The sequence below is a fragment of the Muscardinus avellanarius genome (assembly GCF_963383645.1).
Source record: "Muscardinus avellanarius genome assembly, chromosome: 10".
NCBI classification, from domain to species: Eukaryota; Metazoa; Chordata; class Mammalia; order Rodentia; family Gliridae; genus Muscardinus; species Muscardinus avellanarius.
In genome coordinates, this window is record NC_137796.1 from 79,000,305 (window position 1) to 79,024,136 (window position 23,832).

At 54.6% G+C, this 23,832-nt stretch overlaps 2 protein-coding genes across 2 annotated transcripts; one reads left to right on the forward strand and one right to left on the reverse strand.

Annotated features, from left to right (window-relative positions):
• Nucleotides 1–11,084: 11,084 nt before the first annotated feature.
• Nucleotides 11,085–13,514, forward strand: GNB2 (G protein subunit beta 2; the record flags this gene model as incomplete). The annotated part of the gene is made up of 9 exons (XM_080702106.1): nt 11,085–11,141; nt 11,382–11,420; nt 11,539–11,645; nt 11,943–12,006; nt 12,084–12,246; nt 12,334–12,400; nt 12,699–12,900; nt 12,980–13,196; nt 13,274–13,514. 9 exons carry the CDS (start codon nt 11,085–11,087, stop codon nt 13,378–13,380), a joined length of 1,023 nt encoding a protein of 340 aa, XP_080558232.1. The 3' UTR covers nt 13,381–13,514.
• Nucleotides 13,515–16,192: 2,678 nt separating this feature from the next.
• On the reverse strand, nt 16,193–22,881 carry GIGYF1 (GRB10 interacting GYF protein 1; the record flags this gene model as incomplete). The annotated part of the gene is made up of 24 exons (XM_080703863.1): nt 16,193–16,245; nt 16,345–16,474; nt 16,550–16,725; nt 16,814–16,974; nt 17,074–17,264; nt 17,500–17,733; nt 17,806–17,949; nt 18,025–18,107; nt 18,281–18,381; nt 18,484–18,600; nt 18,680–18,780; nt 18,906–19,072; nt 19,183–19,354; nt 19,728–19,828; nt 20,017–20,154; nt 20,579–20,687; nt 20,796–21,049; nt 21,267–21,437; nt 21,607–21,647; nt 21,992–22,100; nt 22,210–22,321; nt 22,423–22,518; nt 22,618–22,747; nt 22,847–22,881. 24 exons carry the CDS (start codon nt 22,879–22,881, stop codon nt 16,193–16,195), a joined length of 3,126 nt encoding a protein of 1,041 aa, XP_080559989.1.
• Nucleotides 22,882–23,832: the final 951 nt, after the last annotated feature.

The window sequence follows — 23,832 nt, forward strand, 5'->3', positions numbered from 1 at the left end:
ATTTTTTGTTTGGAAACAAGATCTCATTAGATTGCTGATAGTCTTGCTAAGTTGCTGAGGCTGGTTTGGAACTTACAATCCTCCTGTTTCAGACTCCCAAGTACTGGGATTACAGGCATGTAACACCACGTCCAGCTAACTAACCCCAGTCTTTTTTTTTTTTTTTTTTTTTTTTTGAGGTACTGAGGATGGAACCCAAGGGCATTCTACCTCCAAGCCCGCCTGCCTTTCTTCCTTCCTTCCTTCCTTTCTTTCTTTTTTCTTTCTCTACTGTGAATGAAACCCAGGGGCATTCTACCTTTGATCTACACTTCCAGCCCTATTTTTTTTTTATTATTTATTTTGAAACAGGCTCTCACTGATTGCAAAGGGAGTCACTAAGTAGCTGAAGCTGTCGGCGAACCGTGATCCCAATCCTCCTGTCTCAGCCTCGCAAATGCTGGGATTACAAGTGTGCACCACCACACTTGTACCACACCCAGCTACCAACCCTATTTTTTATTCTTTATTTTGAAACAGGGTCTCACTGAGTTGCAAAGGGCCTCAGTAAGTAGCTGAGGTTGTCTGAGAACAGGGATCGTACTGTCTCCGCCTCCCAAATGCTGGGATTACAAGCATGAGCCACCACACCCAGTTTTGTTTGTTTGTTTGTTTGTTTTTTCGGTACTGGGATGGAACCCAGGGGCATTGTACCTCTGAGCTACACCCCAACCCCAGTTTTTAGTCTTTTTTTAAATTTTTGAAACAGGGTCTCACTGAGTTACGAAGGGCCTCTTTAAGTAGCTGAGGCTGTTGGAGAATCACGATCCTCTGGTCTCTGCCCCCCAATGCTGGGATTACAAGCAAACGCCACCATGCTGGCCCAGTTTATTTTTTATTCTTTTTTTGAAACAGAGTCTCACTGAGTTGCAAAGGGCCTAAGTAGCTGAAGCTGGCCGAGAGCCACAATCCTATTGTTTCAGCCTCCCAAAATGCTGGGATTACAAGCGTGCACCCCCACGTCTGGCTTTTATTCTTTATTTTTGAAACAGGATTTCAAGCCAGGCATGGTGGCCCATGCTTGTAATCCCAGCATTTGGGAGACTGAGAAAGGAGGATTGCAGTTCATGGCCAGCCTCAGCTACTTAGTGAGTTCCTTCTCAATTTAGTGAGACCCTGTTTCAAAATAAACAATAGCGCCGGGCTTGGTGGAGCACGCTTGTAATCCCCGCGCTTGGGAGGTGGAGACAGCAGGATTGTGCAGGTTCGAAGCCAGCCGCACTGGTTTAAGAGACCCTGTTTCCAAAAAATATGTATATAAAATAGGTCTGGGAGTGTAGCCCAGAGGTAGAAGGGTTCCATCCCCAGTACCATTAAGAAATAATAATAATGTCAGGCGTGGTGGCGCACGCTTGTAATCCCCTCGCTTGGGAGGCGGAGACAGGAGGATCGTGCTGGTTCGGAGCCAGCCTCGCTGGCTTAAGAGACTCTGTTTCCACATAAAAATGTTAAAAAAATAGGTCTGGGAGTGTAGCCCATGGAAGTGTATACCGGAGGTAGAAGGGCTTCCAGGAACCCCAGTACCACACACACACAAAAACAATAATAATAATATTAAAATTTAAAAATTTAAAAAATCAGGCTGGGGGTATAGCTCAGAGGTAGAATGCCCCTGGGTTCCATCCCCATTACAGAATTAAAAAAAAAAAAAAAAAAAAGAGCCGGGCGTGGTGGTGCACGCTTGTAATCCCCAGGCTTGGGAGGAGGAGACAGGAGGGTTACACAGGTTCGAAGCCAGCCTCTCTGGCTTAAGAGACCCTGTTTCCAAATAAAAACGTATAAAAATAGGTCTGGGAGTGTAGCCTGGAGGTAGAAGGGTTTCCAGGAACCCCAATACCACCAAAGAAAGATAAAAGAAAGAAGGAAAGAAAGAAAGAAAAGAAACAAGGTTTCACTGAGTTACAAAGGGCCTCACTAAATAGCTGAGCCTGTTTGCAAACCATGATCCTCCTGTCTCAGCCTCCCAAATGCTGGAATTACAAGCATGAGCCACCATGCCCAGCTTTAACCCCAGTCTTTTTAAAATTTTTATTTTTAGACAGTGTCTTGCTGAATTTTCCAGGTCGGCCTCACATTTGTGATCCTCATACCTCAGCCTCTTGAGTAGCTAGGATTACAGGTGTTCACCACTGTGCCAAGTTCCCTTTTTTCTTTAGTTGTGTTGTTGTTGTTGTTGTTGTTATTATTATTATTATTATTATTATTATTATTATTGTTTGTGGTACTGGGGATGGAACCCAGGGGCATTCTACCTCTGAGCTACACCCCCAGCCCCTATTTTTTTTTATTCTTTATTTTGAAACAGGATCTCACTGAGTTGCAAAGAGCCTCACTGAGTAGCTGAGGCTGTCCTTGAATTGAGATCCTCCTGTCTCAGCCTCCCAAATGCTGGGATTACAAGCATGTGCCACCATGCCTGGCTTTTAGTAAATATATTTGAACTGAACACATAATTGGAGACTACATGTCCCAGCCTCCCTTGCATCTGGCCTAACCATCTGAGCAGAAGTTAGTGATGAGTCGGGCGTGGTGGCGCATGCTTGTAATCCCAGTATTTGGGAGGCTGAGACAGGAGGATTGTGCAGGTTCAAAGCCAGCCTCAGCTACTTAGTGAGGCCCATTGCAACTCAGTGAGATCCTGTTTCAAAATAAAGAATAAAAAATAGGACTGGGGGGCCAGGCATGGTGGCTCATGCTTGTAATCCCAGAGTTTGGGAGGCTGAGACAAGGAGGACCACACAGGTTTGAAGCCAGTTTCAGCTACTAAGTGAGGCTCCCAGCAACTTAGTGAGACCCTATTTCCAAATAAAGTATAAAATAGGTCTGGGAGTATAGCCCGGAGGTAGAAAAGCTCCTGGGTTCCATCCCTAGTACTACAAAAACAAACAAATAAACAAACAAACAAAAAAAAGAAATTAGTGATGTCAGCTGGGCAAGTAATCCCAGGATTTGGGAGGCTGAAACAGGAGGATTGAAAGTTTACAACCAGCCTCAGCTTCTTAGTAAGGCCCTCCACAACTCAGTGAGACCCTGTTTCAAAATAAAGAACAAAATAGGGCCAGGTGTGGTGGCACACACTTGTAATCCCAGCATTTGGGAGGCAGAGACTGGAGCACGGCGGATCCCTGACAGCTTCAGCTACTTAGCAAGGCCCTTTGCAACTCAGTGAGACCCTGTTTCAAAAAAACTAAAAAGACTAAAAAATACGGCTGGGGTTCCATCCCCGGTACCCCCCCCCCATACACACAGAACAAAATAGGGCTGGGTGTGTAGCTTAGAGGTAGAATGCTCTTGGATTCAATCCCTAGTAGCACACACACACACACACACACACACACACACACACACACACACACACAGTTAGTGATTATATGTGTGTTTTACTGGGGATCTGGGGATTGAATAATTAAACCCAAGGTCATTCTGTCTCCGAGCCACACCCCAGCTCTTTTTATAATTTGTTTGGAGACAGGGTCTTGCTAAGTTGCTGAGAGTCTATGTTGCTGAGGCTGTCCTCAGTCTCCCAAGTACTGGGACTATCGACATGTGCCACCAGGCCCTGCCAATGATGTCCTTACAGAGAAAGAACTTGTGCTTCCTACCCCTGTTCCAAATGGATGCAATTCAGGTACGATGGTGTTTGCTGCCTGGCCATGTTGAACACAGAGATGGGAACTACATGTTAAAGATGGTAGAGACGGTCCCCAATCTGGGAGTACTTGTTCTGGGGTTATTGCCTGTGTCATAGAATTTTGGGGACCCTTTGTTTCTGCAGCTGTAGACTATACCCTAATCAACTGATTATCTTACGAACACAGGAAATGAGGAAGTGGGTCACTCCTGGGTGGGTGGGTGGTGCTGTTAACTAGACCAAGAGATTCAGGGAAGAGGTAGGGTTGAATAGGATGGGGTGCAGAAGATGATTAATTTAGTCTGGAATATGTTGAGTGTAAATAGCAGCATGCAGTAAATATTTTAATAACCCGCTCTTCACAAACAGGGAGATCTGATCAGAAGCACTTGCCGATTTCTATGACATGAACACACTCACCGTGGCTGGTTTCAAGTCACTACAATCAACATGACTTCATTGAACAAGGAATTGGGAAGGAGGTGTTCAGTGAGCTCTCGTGAGCTGCTACGAGCTGGTGCAAGCCGACACCAGCACAGCGCCGTCTGGGAGCATCCAAATGCAGACAGTCAGTCTGCAGTTGATATACACCAAGTCTGCACACAGGCTTTGAGAGTTATGCGCAATTAGGGGATAAAGTCACAGCAGTGGTTGAAGTCACCAACGAACAGTGAGAGGAAAAGGCCAAAGTTGGAATCCTGAGAAATATACCATTTGTAGAGTGCCCTGAGGAGAAGAAGAGTCCAAGAAAAGACTGACAATATATGAAGAGGCAAAGAGGAAGTGTCTGGTGACTCCTCAGAGCCACATCCTCCACATACGCTCCAGGCCTTCTGTCTTCTCGGACAAGTGGGCCATCCGCCGGTCATCACCTACTTGCCTGTATGCTTCACCGACCTTTCTTCTTCTCTCCCTTCTGAACAAGCTCCAGTAGCTTCCATCTTGGGGCTGGGGTGTAGCTCAGCCATAGAGGGCTTGCTTAGCATTTACAGTGCCCTGGGTTCCATCTCCAGCACACAAACACACAAACCAAGTTTTGTTTTTTATTTTTGGTAATGGGAATTGAACCCAGGGATGTTCTATCTCCAAGCCACCACCCCGCCCCCCGCCAGCCCGTTTTCTCTTTTTTTCATTTTGAAACAGAAGTTAGCTAGGCGTGGTGGCGCACGCTTGTAATCCCCGCGCTTGGGAGGTTGAGACAGGAGGATCGCACAGGTTCGAGGCCAGCCTCGGCTACTTAGTGAGGCTCTCAGCAACTTAGTGAGACCCTGTTTCCCAATAAAATATAAAATAGGTCTGGGAGTATGGCCTGGAGGTAGAAGAGGTACCACCCTCAGTACCACAAAAAAAAAAAAAAAGAAAGAAAGAAAGAAAGAAAAGAAAAAGAAACAGAAGTTTACTAAGTTGCTTAGGATCTCATTAATTTGCTGAAGCTGTTTTTTTTTGTTGTTTTGTTTTTGTTTTTGTTTTTGTTTTTTGCAGTACTGGGGCATTCTACAGCTGAGCTACACCCTCAACCCTATTTTTTTATTCTTTATTTTGAAACAGGGTCTCACTGAGTGGCAAAGGGCCTCGCTAAGTAGTAGCTGAGGCTGTCTCAGCCTCCTGAATGCTGGGATTGCAAACATGTGCCACCATGACCGGCTGAGGCTGCATCCATCTGCAATCTTCCTTCTTAGCCTCCCAAGTACTGAATTACAGGTGTGCACCACAGCACCCGGCCAAAGCAAATATCTTGGCTCCACGTGGTCTCCTCACGCTGCTCCGCCTTCCGGCACCCCTCCAGGCTGAGAGTTCCAAAGCCCCACCATGCTGCTTGTCCCCGCTGCCTCATCGCACACTCACCCTCAGCCCACTGCGAGTAGACTCTGTTCCTACTGAACATGCTCTGGACATAATCACCAGTGGCCTCCATGTTACCCAATCCTATGCACACGTCTCAGTTCAGTCTTGCTTCATCTCTCTGCAGCATCCAGCACAATTTACCACTCCCTTTGGGGAACACTCTTTTCTTTCGGGTTCCAGAACTCCACATTCTCCTGACTTTCTTATTAGCGCTCTGGCTTCTGCTCTGGCAGCCTGTGTTCTGCCCGACCTCTAAAGGTTGGAGTTCCTCAGAGCTTGGTGCTAAGCCATCTTGTCTTTTCCCTAAATCTCTGTATGACTTCATCTGCTTGACTGTGCCACTCACTCTCGGGGCTCTAGTCCAACTCAGATTTCTTCATTGGGCCCCAGACCTGCTTCTATAGCCACCTATTAAGTATTTCTTTTGACGTTTCAAATATAAAACATCCCAATCTAAACCTCTTGATCTTTCTTCCCAAATGCATCCCCTGTCAAATGTTTGTGTCTCGGTAAATGACATCTCCAGGCCACCAGCATTAACTATTGTTTCACTGCTCATTTTCCAATCTCTCCTTTGGAGATTGTGTGTGTGTGTGTGTGTGTGTGTGTGTGTGTGTGTGTCTGGGGATGGAACCCAGGGGTATTGGACCTCCGAACCACACCTCCTGCCCTATTTTTTATTCTTTATTTTGAAACAGGGTCTCACTAAGTTGCAGAGGGCCTCACTAAGTAGCTGAGGCTGTCCGCGAACTGTGATCCTCCAGTCTCAGCCTCCTGAATGCTGGGATTACTAGGGTGCCCACCACGCCTGGCTCTGCTTTGTAGATTTTAAGCTCCATGCAGCCTGAGGAGCTACATCTCTTGTTCACTGTTGTGTCCTCAATACCTAGGACTTTAGTGCACTGGGGTGCAGTAAATATTAGCCGAATGAATTAAAACAGGAAAGCTTATCAGCACAGAACCAGAGTGAGCGGAAGCAGCATCAGATGCCCTAGAAAGAGTGATGGAATGCCAGGCGTGGTGGCGCACGCTTGTAATCCCAAGTACTTGGGAGGCAGGGACAGGAAGATCGCAGGTTGGGGCCAGCCTCAGCTACTTAGTGAGGCCCTCTGCAACTTAGTGAGACTCTGTTTCAAAATAAAGAATAAAAATAGGACTGGAGGGTGTAGCTTGGAGGTAGAATGCCCCTGGGGTCAATTCCCAGTACAAAAAATTTTTTTTGATGGAATTGGTCCTAGTCTCAGGCTGCTAATTTTCTAAGTGACGTTAGGGAAGTCAGTGTCCCTCAGGAGATGGCGAGAACTGAAGTAAGTTATCAGGAAGATCCCTTACAAATACTCTCTGACATCGGCTACCTATTCCTAGTCACTGACTGGGTAGGTGCACATAAACGGAATTCGTGCCTAACAAAGAACATCACTTTTGTTTTCTAAAAAAATTGTGCTCCAGTGGGGTGTGGTGGTGCACACTTGTAATCCCACTACTTGGGAGGCTGAGATAGGAGGATCACAGGTTTGTAGCCAGCCTCAGCAACTTAATGAGGTCTTCTGCAACTTAGTGAGACCCTGTTTAAAAATAAAAAGAATAAGCCGGGAGTGGTGGCGCACGCTTGTAATTCCCGCCCTTGGGAGGCAGAGACAGGAGGATGGCGCAGGTTCGAAGCCAGCCGCGCTGGCTTAAGAGACCCTGTTTCCCAAAATAAAAAAATATAAAATAGGTCTGGGAGTGTAGCCCGGAGGTAGAAGGGCTTCCAGGAACCCCAGTACCACCAAAAAATAAATAAAAAGAATAAAATGGGGTCGAGGGTATAGCTCAGAGATGCCCCTGGGTTCCATCCCCACTACCATACACAAACACATACAAAAATTGTGCTTCTGAAAAGTATTTAAAATGCCTTTTGCAGAAGCTAACTGAAGTGTACTTTGATATTTTTAAATTACAAGGACTTCATGAAAGCCTTTTGTTGGCTTGAACTTTCCAAAGCGTTTTCACAATCCATAGGGATCTATCTCATAACAACTCAAGAGATTTGCAGGGCAGATGGCCTTCAATGTCCTCACCAAACAGGTGTAGAAGTTGAGGCCTATACTTAATGTTCTTATTCCTTCATCCAGGTGGACCACAGTGGGGTTTCATCAAGAGGCTATATTGATATAATTGCCAGTAAGGTCGTTAAGGCTGCTTGCCTGTTATACCTCAACTCTGTAGCCTGGGTCTGTTTCCACTACTACAAAATTGGGGTAATAAATGCTACTACTTGAGGATTACAAACACGAATAAATATGACTTGTCGCCAGCGCTTGGGAGGCTGAGACTGGAGGATCTCACAGGTTCGAAGCCACCCTTAGCTACTTAGTGAGACCCAGTTTCCAAATAAAGTATAAAATAGGCCTGGGAGTATAGCCCGGAGATAGAAGAGCCCCTGGGTTCCAAATAGTACATACACACAATATATATATATATATATATATATATAGAGAGAGAGAGAGAGAGAGAGAGAGAGAGAGAGAGAGAGAAAGAGAGTGTGTGTGTGTGTGTGAATGTGAGGAAGAGAGAAAGACTTGTTATTACAGTGGCATGGGGACCTGCATGGGGACCTGTATGGGAGTCTATAAAAGCCCACTGGGCAACCCTGATCGCAAGGAAGTCCTGGGAGCTCGCGCCGGTCCCCACCTTCTCCCGCTCCACGGTCGGCCCGCAGCTCTGCCCTCCTGCCGCGTGGAGGCGGGCCCTGTCGTGCGCCTATCCGGACCTCTCTGGCTCCGCCTCCCGGAGAGGGGCGGGCACTTGTCAGGGGGGCGTGGTCAACCCGAGAGCTGGGGCTTCAAGCGCCCCTTCCCAGTCCGGAGCCGCCCAATTCGGGAGGGGCAGGAGGCTGGTCACGTGACCGGCGAGCGGTTTCTCCCTCCCTTCTGTCGGTACCACCTCTGCTAGCCCCGGAGGGGATGTCTTATTTCTTTTCGGGGTAAAAACCCATTATTTTGGTCCTTTTTCGTCTAAGTCGAGTGGGGTAGTATCTTTGTTGTGACTGAGTCAGTCTTTGCCCATAAAGTGCTGTTTTCTCTTCTGGCCTCCCCCCACTAGCTAGTTGGTCTCGCCCAGCCGGGCCCTGGGCGCGGCGGCGGCCGCGTCACTGGCGGGCGGGATCCCTCCGCTCTGGGGAGAGCAGTGCTGGACTGTTGAGTTGGGGTGACTGAGAAAATCCATCCGCGTCGCCGCCGCTGCCGCCTCCGCCGCGGAGGAAGACAGGACCTCCCGCGCTCCTCCAGCGACCCCTGGGCAGAGTCCTCCCGCCACAGGTACCTCCGCCGACGAAAGGAGTGCTCGTGCCCCCCAGCCCCAAATTCCCAGGAGGGAATATCCCTTCCTTCCGTCTCCCCGGTGTGGTCTCTTGGGAGCGGACGTAACTCTCCAGACCTCCCCTCCCTTCCTCTGGCCCCGTCGCTCCCAAACCCGGAAGGAGAACTGGGGGACCCTCAGCCCCGATAATGCACGCGCTCCCGGCACCGAGAGGGGCATCGCCCCGGCCCCAGACCCCGTCCCAGCCCCGCCCGCTTCTAGCTTAGTAGTTGGGGGGCTAAATTCCGGGCTTCCTCTAGGCCCCGTCCCGCCCCCTTTCCCCACTACCACCCTCCCCGGCCTGCCGCCGGGGTAGCACCCCGCATGTCCTCCCGATCCGCACCCCGCCGGCATTCGTCTTGCAAAACTCAAGAATGCAGGGAGACAGGCAAGGCCGCGAGGCCACCCTGGCCTTCGTCTCCACCCTACCCTCGGTTTGGCTGTGCCCCTGGTTTCGGGCCCCCAAGCCCTAAGCTGGAGACTTCGATACCGTGTTCCTTCACACGTCTTAGCCGCAAGCCTCGTTCCCGGCGCCTGCCCCCCGCCCAGCTTTCTTTTGGGCAAAATGGAGGTCGTGGGGGCTGGAGGGCCAGACCCACAGCGCGGGCGGCACCAGCTTGCGCTTTCCAGCTGCCAGATCTGGGGACCCTCTCCTGTCCCCTCACTTTTGCCCCGCCAGACGTGCGGAGGCAGTGGCACCCCGTTTTCTGTTGGCCCCCCGGCTGTGGCGCCCCCAGGGTCCGGGGGCCGCCGGGGGTCCTTGGAGGGTGAGGGGCACCGGAGCTGGAGCGCCGTCCCCGCCCCCAGCGGCTTCCTCCCGGCCTGTTTCCTTCTGCCCCGGCCTGTGGCGTTGCCGCCGGCCTGGCCCGGGCTGCTGGCCGCTGGAAGGAAGGGGCTTTGTCCGCACCTGCGGTGGGGTGGGGCAGGGACGGCGCCCCCACCCCCTTGGAGGGGCATCCCCTGGCGCTAGCGCTGGAGAGCTGAACTCAGGAGGGGAAATGTCGGCGGGGAAGAGGAACGCCCAGCGCCTGGGGAAGTGGGAGCGGGGCGGAGGCGCCGGGGTCGCGGGCGCTGCGTGCGCGGCCAGCGCGCACAGGTGTGTCGGGCCGGGCGGCCGGACGCCGGCCCTGGCGCGGGGCCAGCCGGGCTCGGGGTCCCCAGCGGCGAGCCCGCAGGCTGCACTCCGGGTGCCGGGCCGCCGCGGCCAGCGCCTGGGAGAGAGCAGCGCCGCGCCTCGGGGCCGGGCTCCTCTCTCCGGAGCCCTAATTACTTCAGAGAGGCTCCCACGGGCTTTCCGCGGGCGCGGCGGGGCGGGCGGCCTCGGCGCCCGAGGGAGCGGCGGCTCGGAGCGGCCTTCCCCGCCGCCCTCGGCCCCACCGGCGGCGGGCGGCTAATGGGGTGCAGCCGGCCCTGGGATTATCCGGGGTGAGCCGTCCCGAACCTATTAGTGCCCAATCGGCTTTTCCCAAATCCTGTAAACAGCCACCCCAGCCGGTTCTAGGGAGAGGCGGGAGGCTGGGTCGGGCGGGGGCGATGGGGCCGGGGGTGGGGTCACCCACCCTACAGGTCTCTGCCGTGGATGCGGTTGCCTAGGCAACGGGCTAGGGTGGGGGCACTTCACCAATGAGGTGCTCTCAGTCCGGGTGACGGTTGCCTAGGCAACTCCACGAACAGCCCAGCTTCCCCCTCTGGTCTCCCCCCCACCGTTGAAGCTGGGGGTGTGTGTGGAGGGTGTGCGGCGTGTGGGGGTGAATTTAAAGAGGCACCGCCCCTTTTAAAATTAGGTGCTGGGAGGGCGGCGCCCGTGAGGGCTGGGGCAGACGCCAGGTCTGTTTTCGAAGGGACCTCCCCCCCCCCCCCCCAGTTCCTGCCGTGGCTGTCCCGCCCGGGCTTAGTGTCCGAGGGAGGGGTTTCCCCTGCGCTTCCTCTTGCACTTCCCGCTCTGTTTCCGGGGGGCGGGAGGAAGATTGGGGAAGTCGCCTGTTCTGCAACGTCTTTCAGGTGCCAGCGACCCCTGCCCTGCGAACCACGGCCTCCCTTCCCTCAGCCGAGAACCCTTCCAGGCTACCCTTCCACCCCGCCTCCCCCCCCCTTCCCCTGCGGCCTTGGGGCCTGACGTCAGCTCTGCATCCCCCCCTCAGGCCTCGGGCCAGCGGCCAGGAGCTGCCTCCCCCAGCCCCGGTCCCGCGGCCCCCAGCCGCCCCCAACCCCGCCCCACGGGCCCGGCGCCATGAGTGAGCTGGAGCAACTGAGACAGGAGGCCGAGCAGCTCCGGAACCAGATCCGGGTGAGGGCCTGGCCGGCAGGGATAGGGAGGCTGAGTGGGCAAGTCCAGGAGTCTTGTGTGCGCTGCTGTCCACTGCCCCCGAGGGGGCTGCCTGGGGAATTTTGGGGTTAGGGGAGGGAAGGTATCCTAATCTCTTAATGTCTCATGCTCCACTGCCTTGTCTCTTGCTTTCTTTCCTTATCTTCCCTCTTCCTCCATCTTTTGTCTTGCTTTTCTCTGGCTCCATCATCTCTTTAACAGGATGCCAGAAAAGCATGTGGGGATTCAACACTGACCCAGGTAAGGTAATTCCAGAGCTGACCCGGGGACTTAGAGGAGGGGCAAGGGTTTGAGGCATACTCTTAAATGGGGTCCAGTTGCCAAGGTCTCCCTGAGCTCCTTCTGTCTCCACCTCCAGATCACAGCTGGGCTGGACCCAGTGGGGAGAATCCAGATGAGGACGCGGAGGACCCTCCGTGGACACCTGGCAAAAATCTATGCCATGCATTGGGGGACAGACTCAAGGTGCATGGGTGGTTGGGTTGGGGTTCTGTGCTCTGTTCTGGTGAGGTTTTAGAGCTGGCAGAGTGGGGGGCAGTGGTAGAGATCTGGTGGGTATGAGACACCCATTCTGCCAAAGGTGAGGACTGCTTCCCACCATCTCTGGGAGACCAGGAAAATTAGGGCTGTACTGCTGTACTGACAGACTTCTGGGCTGCTGCTAGGGATTGTCTCAGAACTTTCCCCTAGGTGGGAGGGAGTGCCAAGTCCAGGAGGCCCCAACCCCTGATCCCTGTGCTTCTCCCTGCCACTGTCCACCAGGCTGCTGGTCAGCGCCTCCCAGGATGGGAAGCTCATCATCTGGGACAGCTATACCACCAACAAGGTAGACATGGTGCCTGACGGCCGGTGCTGGGTGGCAGGTTCCTGGCTGACTCTGACTCTGGCATTGCCCCTCTTCAGGTCCATGCCATCCCACTTCGCTCCTCCTGGGTCATGACCTGTGCCTACGCGCCCTCAGGAAACTTTGTGGCCTGTGGGGGTTTGGACAACATCTGCTCCATCTACAGCCTCAAGACCCGAGAGGGCAATGTCAGGGTCAGCCGAGAGCTACCCGGACATACTGGTGAGAGGGGCTTGGCACGGCAAGGGCACCACATGAGCGGCATGCTGCCCTCCCTGTGAGACTTGGCTGACTAGCCCCATTCCCCAGGGTACCTGTCGTGCTGCCGCTTCCTGGATGACAACCAAATCATCACCAGCTCTGGGGATACCACTTGGTGAGGCCCTGCCAGGCTGAGTAGTCAGGCTACCCCATGTTCCCTGCCTGGACCTTTTCAGTGCTCAGCAGGGGGCACAAACCTGACAAGGATGAGCCTGTATCTAGCCTGTCTGAGGGTGGCACTGGGGGACACCCTCCCCACCTAAGGCTGTCTGTCCTGGGTCAAGTAGGCTCCCTTCCACAGATGCTCTATCAGGGCTGTGCTCCCATGGCAAAGGGGGTGGGGAGCCAGGGAGTCTGGCTCCCAGCCCTTCACCCCATCTCTGATCCCTTCCTTCTTCCTGTCCTCTGTCCAGTGCCCTGTGGGACATTGAGACAGGCCAGCAGACCGTGGGTTTTGCTGGACACAGTGGGGATGTGATGTCCCTGTCACTGGCCCCCGATGGCCGCACCTTTGTGTCAGGTGCTTGTGATGCCTCCATCAAGCTGTGGGACGTGCGGGATTCCATGTGCCGACAGACCTTCATTGGTCATGAATCAGACATCAACGCTGTGGCTGTAAGTTGGGGGTGAGCTGGGCTGGCCCTTCCCAGGTTACTGTCCCTGCTCCACACCCTCACCAGCTTGTGTCCTACAGTTCTTCCCCAATGGCTACGCCTTCACCACGGGCTCTGATGACGCCACGTGCCGCCTGTTTGACCTGCGGGCCGATCAGGAGCTCCTCATGTATTCACACGACAACATCATCTGTGGCATCACCTCGGTTGCCTTCTCTCGCAGCGGCCGGCTGCTGCTCGCAGGCTATGACGACTTTAACTGTAACATCTGGGATGCCATGAAGGGCGACCGTGCAGGTGAGACCTGGGTGCCAGGAGAGCAGGCAGGGGCAGGGAGCCCAGGCCATAATCACTTATGTCCCTTTTCCACTCAGGTGTCCTTGCTGGCCACGACAACCGTGTGAGCTGCCTTGGGGTCACTGACGATGGCATGGCTGTGGCCACAGGCTCCTGGGACTCCTTCCTCAAGATCTGGAACTAACTGCCCCAACCCCAGCTGGGCCCAGGCTGGGAGGGGCCCTGCCCATGCCCACACTACAGGCCGGGAGCTTTGGGGCTGGGTACATACCAAGCCTCCCTCCCTGGGCCACAGGGCCTTGGGTCCCTGCTCCCCCACCCAGGTTTGGTTCCTCCCGGGGCCCCCACTGTGGAGATAAAGATGGGGATAAAATGGGGGAAGAGGAAGGGCTGAAAGCCCTTATCCTTTTGCTGCCCTGGGGTCAGGGCCTCACCCCTCTGGAGGGCCAGAGGCAGGAGGTGGAAACTCCAGGGGCTGGCTTTTTTAAAACTGGTTTTATTTTAATTTTTATTATATTTTCAGTTTTTCCATAAAGGAACCAATTCCAACTCTGTACCTGGTCTCCTCCCTTACTTGTGTCTTCCTCCTTTGGGCCTTTGCTGCCTAAGGACAGGCAGTGGGGTATGGGGTCCCAGGCAGTAGGCCCAGAAGGGAAAACCCCACTCTTCCTTGGCCTTGAAGTAAGAGGCCAGCAGGGCAGATGGTCCTAGGTGGGCTGTGGAACTCATCTCTAAGATCCTCTCTCCAAATAAAGCCAGCAGACAAGGAGGAAGGGGAGGACACACACCAAGTTTTATTGGGAGGAATATTTACAGGGACAGGCAGAAGAAAGGGAAGTCACACAGGGTAGAGGTGGGTAGGGGAGATTGTGGGTACAAGACCAGGGAATACAGAATGACCCCTGCACCATCCCAAACCCCAGAAAGGGTGGGGAGCAGCTAGGGCCCAGGAAGACTGGGACTGGGAAAGGACAGCAATGGGGGTCTGAGTCCCTGGGCTGGGGGCTCAGGGTTTGTAAACATTGACCACTCTCAGAGGGGATGGGGTGGGAGAGGGCTCCCCTTACACTTCCTCGCAGGGTTAAGGCCTCTCCAGGCTCGTGGACCCCCAAGTTCAAAGTCTCTTTAGCTGGGGGAAGGGGCGGGAAGAGACAGGAAGAGTGTCCCCCCTTCCCCTGCATTGGCTGTGGCAGGGGCAGGGTGGTTACATTCAGTCACGACAGGAGTCTCCCCCACTCCTCTAATGCCAGTGTGTGGCGAGAGGGAAGGGGAAGCTGGGGGGCCAGCAGCAGCAAGACATTTCCCCCTGGCCCATCACCCCCTTATTGCTTTAGAGAGAATATTGTCTTTTCACGGACCTAACACTGTCAAAACCAGGGAGAAGTAGGTGGAGGGGCCCTTCCATCCTGAGGCCAGCTTTATGCCAACACTGACCCAGTTGCCACTTTGGTGCCAAAAAAAAAAACCAACAACCAACAAAACACACAAAAAAAGTCATTTCTGGGGATAGATGGGGAAAGAAACTGGGGCTGGGCTGCTCCCCACTTCCCCAGGACAGGAAGGAGAAATACATTCATGGAGGGGAGGCAGTGGCAGTCTTGCCATAATACTGCACTCTGAGCAATGAGGTTGATGGGATAAAAAGTTCTATGAGAAACCCAAAAGATAAACTACTGAAAAAACATAACAACAACAAAAAAATGGATGAGACAAGCCCAGGCAGGGGATTAGGAGTGAGAAGTCGGTGAGCAATAGGCAAGGCAGCCTACCCCTGACCCAGGAGAGACACACTTCCACTTGACCCCCAGCCTTACCCAACATTAAAAAACGGCGTCGAGAGGAGAGGCCACTCTTTCCTCTCCCATTTGGTCAACGGACGGGTCAGGCGCAGAACTGGGTGGTCCACACCCCATGTGGCTGGCTACAGGTCAGAGCGCTTCCCTTGTGACAGCCACCTGCAGCTCCAAGCCACATACTCCTGGCCCTCTGAGGCCCTCCTGCCCCTCACAGGAACAAAGACTCAGTCTATGAAGCAGCCTCCCAGCTCCTGGAGGAACTGCTCCACGCCCCTCTCTCATGGGGTGAGGGGGGGGGGCTTGGGGCCAAAGAATACATTCATGTGGCAAGGCAGGAAGCTGGGGCTTTCAGCATCACACCCAGGCTGTCCCCCAAAATGGCAGCGGTGGGGGAAGCCCCTCAGCAGACCTGAGTCCCACGTTGACAGAAGGCTGGCACCAACCAGCCCTTCCCATCTCCCGACCAGCCAGTGCACGATGGCAGCTGGGGGGCTGAGGCGGCTTGTCCAATTTGTGCAACTTTCCCCCAAAAGCAGTGAAGCCAAGGGGTGACTTTGGCCCCCATCCTGGACACCTGTGCCACAGTCACAGCAACAGGGAGCTGGTTCACAGCGGGTCCGGCGGGCGGGGCTGGGAGGGGGCCTCACTGTGCAAACTGCTGGCACCCCAGCTTCCAGTTACCCTAGTGGCCCACCTGGGGGCAGCAGGGTAAGTGCAGCCTTGGGGGCCAGGCAGGACAGGTCCATAGGGTCTGTATCCCCACTGCCCCAAAATAACAGTGTGTTTTTTCTTTCAGCCTCCTAACCTTTTTTTTTTTCCATTATTTTTCAAAATTTTTTCTTAAAAAACAAAAACAAAACAAAAACCTCTGTGGACCTTCCATTGTCACACCCACTATCCCCAAAAGGGAAAGGGTGTCTAAAGTCTAGTTTTTTTTTAACAATATTTTTTTCTTTCTAACATTTTCTTCAAAGTTGTTTAAAAAAAAAAAACAAAAAAAAACCCCTTCCCCCCCAATCTGTAAAGTGCCTCGTGGTGGGTGAATTAAGGTGCATCGTGTGGTTTGTAACAAGTGCTGGGGACCCTGCCCCTGCTTTCTCCTCTGCTCCCTGCTGGGAGCCTGCAGGCTGGGGACCCAAGGGTCCAAGCTGCTGCTGCCACCCCTGGCCTACAGCCCAGGGGGCTGGTGGGATGGGCTGGTCAGTAGTCATCCACGCTCTCGATCTCACCAGAAGGTCCGTGCAGGGAGTACCCTGAAGCCAGGAAGAAGCAGGTTTGAGCTCCCCCAGGCTCCTCCGGGCCAGTATGAAGGAAGCAGAGCTCCTTCCCGACATAATCCCATGCTTACTTACCCAAGATGCTGGGGTCCGAGTGCAGCATCAGCGCCCGCCTCTTGGCTTTGCTGCCCTCCCCAGGGCCAAGTTTGGTGCTGTGGTTGGCCTGAAAGGCTGTCTGCAGAGAGGCACTGCTCAGCCATGCCTCCTAAGTCAGGAGGAGGGCAAGTTAGAAGGGCATGGGCGCCCCTTTTCCCAGCACCCCTCTGCCTCCCTCTCCCACCTGAGACTTTACCTGTTGCTGCTGCCGCTGCTGGCTGGCTTTTTGCTTGGCTCTCCGCTCCAGGAATTGTTTGGCAAATTCTTTGGCTTCCAGCGTGTCCCCCAGGCAGGAACGGATATAGTCATGGACATCATAGGGGGACTCCACCTCCTTGAGGATCGCTACAGCCATGGGCACTGCAGGACAGGGTGGGACCATCAGGCACACCTGGCCAGGTCTGGTGCCCTGGGCCCCAGCGTAGCCTCCTAGGTGTTCCCACCATACCATCCAGGCTGCCCGTGGTGCTCAGAGTATGCAGCATCTGCTCACACCACTGGGTGAAGCCATCCTGGGGCCTGGGGATGCCCTGCAGCAGCTTCAGCAGCTTTTCTTCCTCCTCTGTCTTTTTGCGAACAGGGCGACCTGACAGGTGGCTATATGAGTCGCTGAGGGGAGAGGGGAAATGGAGGCCAAAAAATCAGCTCAGGTGTTCAATATCCTCCCACCTCCACCCCTACCCCCTACTCCTTCGTCAGGGAACCCACCTGAGAGATGGGCTGCTCCGGCTGTTCTTCAAGCCGAGGCTGCGGGCCAGGCTCCCACCGCTCTTGAGAGTGTCCTCCCAGAGACCCAGGCTGCCACTGCCACTACCCCCACTCTTGTCGGGCCCGCCCCATAGCGGCCCAGCTTCAGACACCCACTGGTTCAGGGGGGCAGTGCTCAGGCCCCCAAGCTGCTGCAGATGGCAGAAAGTCAGAGGGCTCCAACATGGGACCCGAGAAAGCTAAGCAGGGAGGTTCATAGGACAAGAGACCAGGCGAGGGTCACATGGAAGAGATCTTTAAAATCAGACAAAGATCAAGTAGGGGAGTCTGGCCTTTGATCCTCCCTCCCACCTCCCAAAACACACTGGAAGCTGCATGGAAGCCCAAGAGGTCCCCATCTGCCAGGGAAGGAGCCAGCCTACTCACCACTCGATGGTTGGGGGCCTGTGCCCGTGGCGGCTCCCGGGAGGCGGGCTGCTTATGCAGCTGCCGCTCACCCTCTAGCTGCAGCTCCAGCAGTGTCTTCATGGACAGGCCCTGTTTGGCTAAGCCGGCCCAGAGTGGGGGCGGGGAGCTGGGCGCAGGAGGCACAGGGACTGAGGCTGCTGCCTGTTGCTGCTGCTGCTGCAGCAACTTCAGCAACAGCTCCTGCTGCCGCACCTGGGCAGATATAGGGCGTGTCAGGGTAGCCAGCCAGCCCCAAACACCGGCTGGGGCTGGGGCAGCACCAACCTGCTTGCGCCTGAAGAGCTCCTCTTCCTCTTGCCTCCGTTTCTGCTCCTCTTGCTGCTGCTGCTGGCGGCGCTTCTCCTCACGGCGCTTGCGCTCCTCCTCCTCCCGTTTCGCCCTGAGCTCCACTTCTCTGCGCTCCTGGAACTGAGCCCACAGGGTACATCAGACAGGAGACCCCAGCAGCGGCCTAGCCTTTGCTCCCAGCCTAGGCTTACTCACTTTATGTTGCAGCTGGAGTTGCTCTAGAATTGGACCCTGAGTCGAAGAGTTAATTGGTATGTCCCAAAGACTGGCCTCACCACCTGTGGAAGGCAAAGGCAGCTGCAAGTGGGCACTTGGGCTCACTGCTCCTTCCTGGTGGAAGGGATCCTCAGTCACACACAAGTGTTCAAGCATTAAGGGTGAGGAACAGACTTGACCTGCCATCTCACCCAGAGACTGCCCAAGGGAAGGAGCAGCCATGTTGTCCACTTACCTGACTGTGATGAGGCTGAGGTATGTACATCCCAGAGGGAGCCTGAATCCGGCACCGACAAGGACCGGCTCATCGTCGGAAGCAGGTTCTGGTCCCCACCTCTGAGGAGCAAACTGCTGACTCTCAGGACCCTACATCCACTTCTGATCTCCCCCAACCCCACCCCAGGCACATCCTGAGGGTTCAGACACAGCCACACGGACCTGGGGGATTTGAGAGCCTGGAGCTGCTGCAGGAATGTTGTGAGTTGCTGCTGCTGCGGCGGCGTCAGGTCCCCCATAGCTGCCTTTTCCCGGAGCGCACACTGTGGGAGCTGGCGGCTATGGAGACAGGGCACAGGCGGTGGGTAACATGGTGACAACCACCTGGTCCAGCTTCCAAGTCCTCACAGGCCCATACCTGCCAACCAGCTGAAGAAACTGCTGGTGCTGCAGCTGCTGGTACAAGGCCGCTGCAGCCAGCTCCTGCTGCTTCTTCAACCGCTCCTGGTCCATGTTTCCCTGTACGAGGGCAAAAGCATGACCAGTGCACACACAGGCAGAGAGGGCAGGCTCTGCTGGGGCATACTGGCACCTACCCACTCCACTGGCCCTTCCCGCAACCTGTAGACAAGGTGCGTACTCACCAGCAGTGGGGGTGGTGAGGGCCCTGGAGCAAAGGGCACACGACCCCACATCTTGATCACCTCTCCCAGAGGCTGGAAGCCCTCATCACAGCCCCGCTTCACAAGCAGTGACATGGAGAAGTAGCCGGCCTGGAACCACTCTGCCATTTCTTGGGTTGTGAAGGGGCCTAAAGCAAGGGTGTGAAGGTGGGTGGGAGGCCACTGGGGTCAGAGGGTACACCAAAGACACTCTGGGTGAGAACAACCTCCAAAGAACACTCTCACTCCTTATAGCTACCTTGGATCTCCCCCTGTGGGTCCTTGTAGAACCATTTTCGGGCAGCGCCATGGCTGAGGGGGAGGGCAGTGGCAGCTGTGGAGTGGCGCAGGCCCTGGGTCTGCATGGCAGCTGTGAACTGCTCCTCTTCCAGGGAACTGTCCTGCAGGGAGGCCACCAGCTTTTCTGCCTCCTGGAAGCCCAGTAAGAGAGACAAGACTGAACTATCCAATCACAGCAACATAGGATGGGTTAGGGTTGGGTCAGATCATAAAGGGAAGGGACAAAATTAGGAAAAGGGGCTTGGTGGTGCAAGTCTGTAATCCCAGCCTCAGCAAGCAGTTCGTCATTAAACTAGTGAGACCCTATCTCAAAATAAAAAGAAAAAATAGGGCTAGGGATGCAGCAGCTCGGAGAGGTAGAATGTCACTGAGTTCAATCCCCAGAACAAAAAAAAAAAAAAAAAAAAAAAAAAAAAAAAAAATTAGGAAAAGGAGAATCTGGGGCAGAGTCAGAAACTGTCCCTCTGTAGGACCCCTCAAGGTTTTTCAGGCATCTCCCCATACCTGCTGCAGGTGCTTCAAGCCTTCTTCATCTTCCAAATCTCCAGGTGGACCAGGGGGTGAGCCCACCCCAGGACTCAGCTGGATTCCCCTCATATCGTCTCCTAGAAGGAGTGAAGAAAAGTGGGAGGGGAGTGTAGAGAAGGGGACAAGACAGTTCCCATCCACCCTCTAAAATGACGAGTTCTTGTTATAGTCCTCCTCAGTACCAATGCCCTGTGTACCCCTCTCCAGGGAAGAGAGTGCCTTCTACACCAGCCCCAGCCTATACACAAAGCCCCACCCTGTCTACCTTCAGCCACAGGGAGCTCTTTCTCTACAGCTTCATCACTGTCCCCATTCGTTCCCCAGAGTGGGCCCAAGGTGGGCAGCGGGGATGGGGAGCTGGACTTCTCCTCCTGAGAGGGCAGTGGAGTCAGCTCCTTCCCACCTGAAAGAGAATGGTGATTACCTTTATTTTGGTCAGCTCTCTAACATGGGAGACTGGATATCACTAATGGGAGAATTAGACTCCACTGGCCCCACACCTGGGATGTCAGAAAGCCTTACAATGTTGTATGGGGCTACATACACAGCAGAGATGCACCAGCAAGCTCTGGCAGAGCTTCCCAGGGATGTTAAGGGTCCTTCCAACCCTGCTTGATTTTTACTTGATGTTCTGCCTTCAAAACATGGGGCTCTGCTGTTTTTGGGTCCCTCCCCACACCTCTGAGCACTTGCTTGGCTTGTGTTTCTAAGTAGCCCAACCCCAAAGTGAGCGGGCAGCCAGTACGTGGCTGGGTGATAGATCCCTCTTGTCCGCTGGACCCCAGCCCAAGGTCTTAGGTCTTTTCCGTGTAGCCATGTAGGCTCACCTGCTTCAGGCACCTCCTCATCCAGCGCTTCTGAAGGCTCTTCCTCCTCTTCCTCCAGGCCCTGGAAGTCGAGCTCCTGTTCCTCAGGAATTGGCTCCTTGGGGCCTTTCTGTGTGGGTGAGGATCAGAGATATAGTGGAAAGGGAGCCAAGGGACCCCAGCAGGGTAGACTCCCACTGACCTTTGCTCAGTCTTCCCCTCGCCTCCCCACAGATACCTTGAGAGGCAAGAAGGCCCCAGAGGCATCGAAGGTGCCCATCTCTTCATCCTCATCATCCAGGCACCACTCCGGGAGCCCGTCCTTGTCGTCGTCAAAGCCATCAGGCCCGCGGCACCTCCGGAGGTGAGAGCTGCCTCCCCCACCCCGCCCCTCCTCTTCACCACACCCTCCTCGTTCCCCACGTAAATCAAAATCAAACTTGCGACGCCGCTCCCCATGTTCCCGCCAGCCAGCAGAGCGGGGGCCGCCATCTGGGAGGAAAAGGCAGAGAAGGAAGATCAGTAACCAAGTCAAACCAAGATTTCCTTCCTGCTACCCACGGGATGCCCTCTAACTACAGGCCTCTTCAGGACTGCTTTCACACCCAATCCCATACCAGCAAGCCTTTGGCCCCCTCCTCTCAGCCACAGGAGCCACCTTCAAGGGACAAATCTTGACCCTCACAATGCCACCTTGTCCCAGTCTCACCAGGGCTGGCAGAGCGCCAGCGGTCACCATCTCGCCGGGGTCCTGCCCCAAGTCTCCAGCTGCCCTCCTCTTCCTCCTCTTGCTCCTCTCGCAGTGAACGCCAGTTCTCACTATCTGATCGGGCGTGTTCCTTCCTCGAGCCAACCCCACTCTCCTCGAACCCAGATCGTGCTGGGAAGCAGGGAAGGACAGACATAGCTAGTAGAATGGATGCTGTGGTCCCCGGGAGACTCTCATTACACCCTGCTCCAGGCCCTCCTGCCTCCACCACCGTCCCACCTGGGATCACCCATCTCAGTCACCCCCCCAACTCTGGCTACCAAGCTCACCACTCTCATACCTCCATCCCTCCTTGCTGACTTCTCAAACCGCCTCTCACCTCTGCAGGAAGGAAAAGTGTTAGTCAAAAATAGCCCAGCTTCCCCTCCCCACCCTGCAGGACTGCTGCACACATGGTCCACTCTGCATGGAGGAGGGGTGGGACTGAGAAAACTAGGCAGTCAGGCTCAGGAGAAGGGAGCACACAGGCAGAGCATGGGGACAAACAGCTCTCTGAGAATCAGAAGGAAAGGGCAGCTGGGCTCAGAAGGTAAGAGGACACAGAGGGCACTGACAAGGGCCTACCTGGTGGGTTACTCTCTACTAACCAGGGTCCAAGCCTCCCCCTGGGCCCAGCCCTGGGATCCTCCCTGCTCTGTCTCTGTGCTACTTCCTTCCAGCCCCACCTATCATCCCAACTCTGGCTTCGCTGGATCTCCCGGGGGTTTCGTCCAAAGGCCCCATCGCCTTCTTCAATGCTTCTTTGGTAAAAGCAACTGTCACCACGGCCACGGCCTAGCGAAGGATGGGATAAATCTAGCTTTGAAATCTGCCAGAGCGTATTTCCACATCTTCAAAAGCACAGGCCCAACTCTGCCCACCCCCGACAGAGTCATCCCTCTACCTCGGCTCCGTGTGCTGCCTCTGCCACGTGGGGTGGTAGCCAGGGGGGGGCCAGCCCCTTTCCCCATAAGCCTCAGCACAGCCACACTGTTCACTGACAGGGAGAAGTTTCTCTGAGGAGGGAGCCAGGGACAGAAGTTAGGACCCAGGCACCTGACCACCCCCATCTTCCCAACTCCAGCCCCCACTGCCTCAGCCCCTGGCCTGGCACCACCTGCTCCTCCTCAGTCAGAGGTTCCAGAGCCAGGGGCTGTAGTGGCTCCTCCTGTAATACCGCAGCAAACTCCTTGTCCTGTAGCTCCTCGGGGACCTGTCAGTGGGGTCAGAAGGGCCAAGATTCCACATGCTCCAGAGGCCTCTCACCAGCCCAGGCCAAGAAGACAAGGGAGTCACATGCCCAGTGCCCCACCTTATTCTCCTTGACATAAAGGGCCAACATCTCCTCTCGCCCGTAGCGATAATCAGCGAGCTTGTACTTGGGCATGGCAGGAGATGGGGGTGGGGAGGCCACATTGCCTCCGCTGGAAAGGGCCCTCAGCCTAGAACAAGCACAGAAAGGAAGCAGAGAGATCAGGGTCTCAGCAGCTCTGCTCCATTTCCCCAACTTCTCCACACCACCTAGAGCAGGTGAGACTCACCACTCAGGCCCAAAGTTGAGCGTCTCTGCTGCCATTGTGGAACTGGGGCTGCTTTCCAGGGGCCAGAGGGTGAAAAGAGGAGGGAGGACCTGGAGCACACTGTTTAAACACCTGTGAAGCCACAGGCACACATGGCATGGGGTTAGCAGAAAGCTTCTGCAGCTCAGCCACAGGTCCCAACACTGGTGGCCTCGGGCTAGTGGGTGGGTTGCTTGGGCTGGGAAAGGACTCACCTAAGCCAACCTTGTGGCCACTTACACCATGAGTTAACTGAGGCTGAGTCGGGGTGGACAGACCTGGGGAGTGAGGAAACAGGGATAAGAGCCCCTTCCACCTATGTAGGGCACCTTCCCTCAGCCCAACACTCACCTGGTGGCCTTGCCCAGGGAAGCAGTGGGGGGCTGGCTCTCTTCAAGCAGGGGCCTGTGCTGGAGTAAACTGGGGTCACCAAGCTACTGGCTAACAGTTTGGCCTCAGTAGCCCCTAGGAGAGACCTTCACATCTGGTAAAGATCCTTAAGGAGAAGCAGAGGAAAGTATCTGTGTTGGGGGTGGTGTTAAATTAGTGGGTCAGCTACATTCCTGCCTTTGGGCCACCTCTGTCCTGCAGAACTGCCCAGGCCACAGACAGAACACTAGCTAGATGCCAAGATGTGGCCATGAACATGCCAAGCCTGGATCTCATGTCATCAGCACTCTCACCAGGAGGCTGGGGCAGTGAGTGTGGCATAGAATTCAATAAAGACGCTGGTGACACATGCCTATAATCTCAGTACTTGGGAGGCTGAAACAGGAGGATCTCAGGTTAGAGATCAGTCTCCGCAACTTAGCAAGACTCTCAGCAACCTAGAAAGACCCTGTTTCAAAAAAAAAAAAAAACCAGAATAAAATAAATAAAAAGGGCTGAGAGTATGATTCCATGGAAGAAAGCCCCTGGATTCAATTCCCAGTAACACACACACACACACACACACACACACACACACA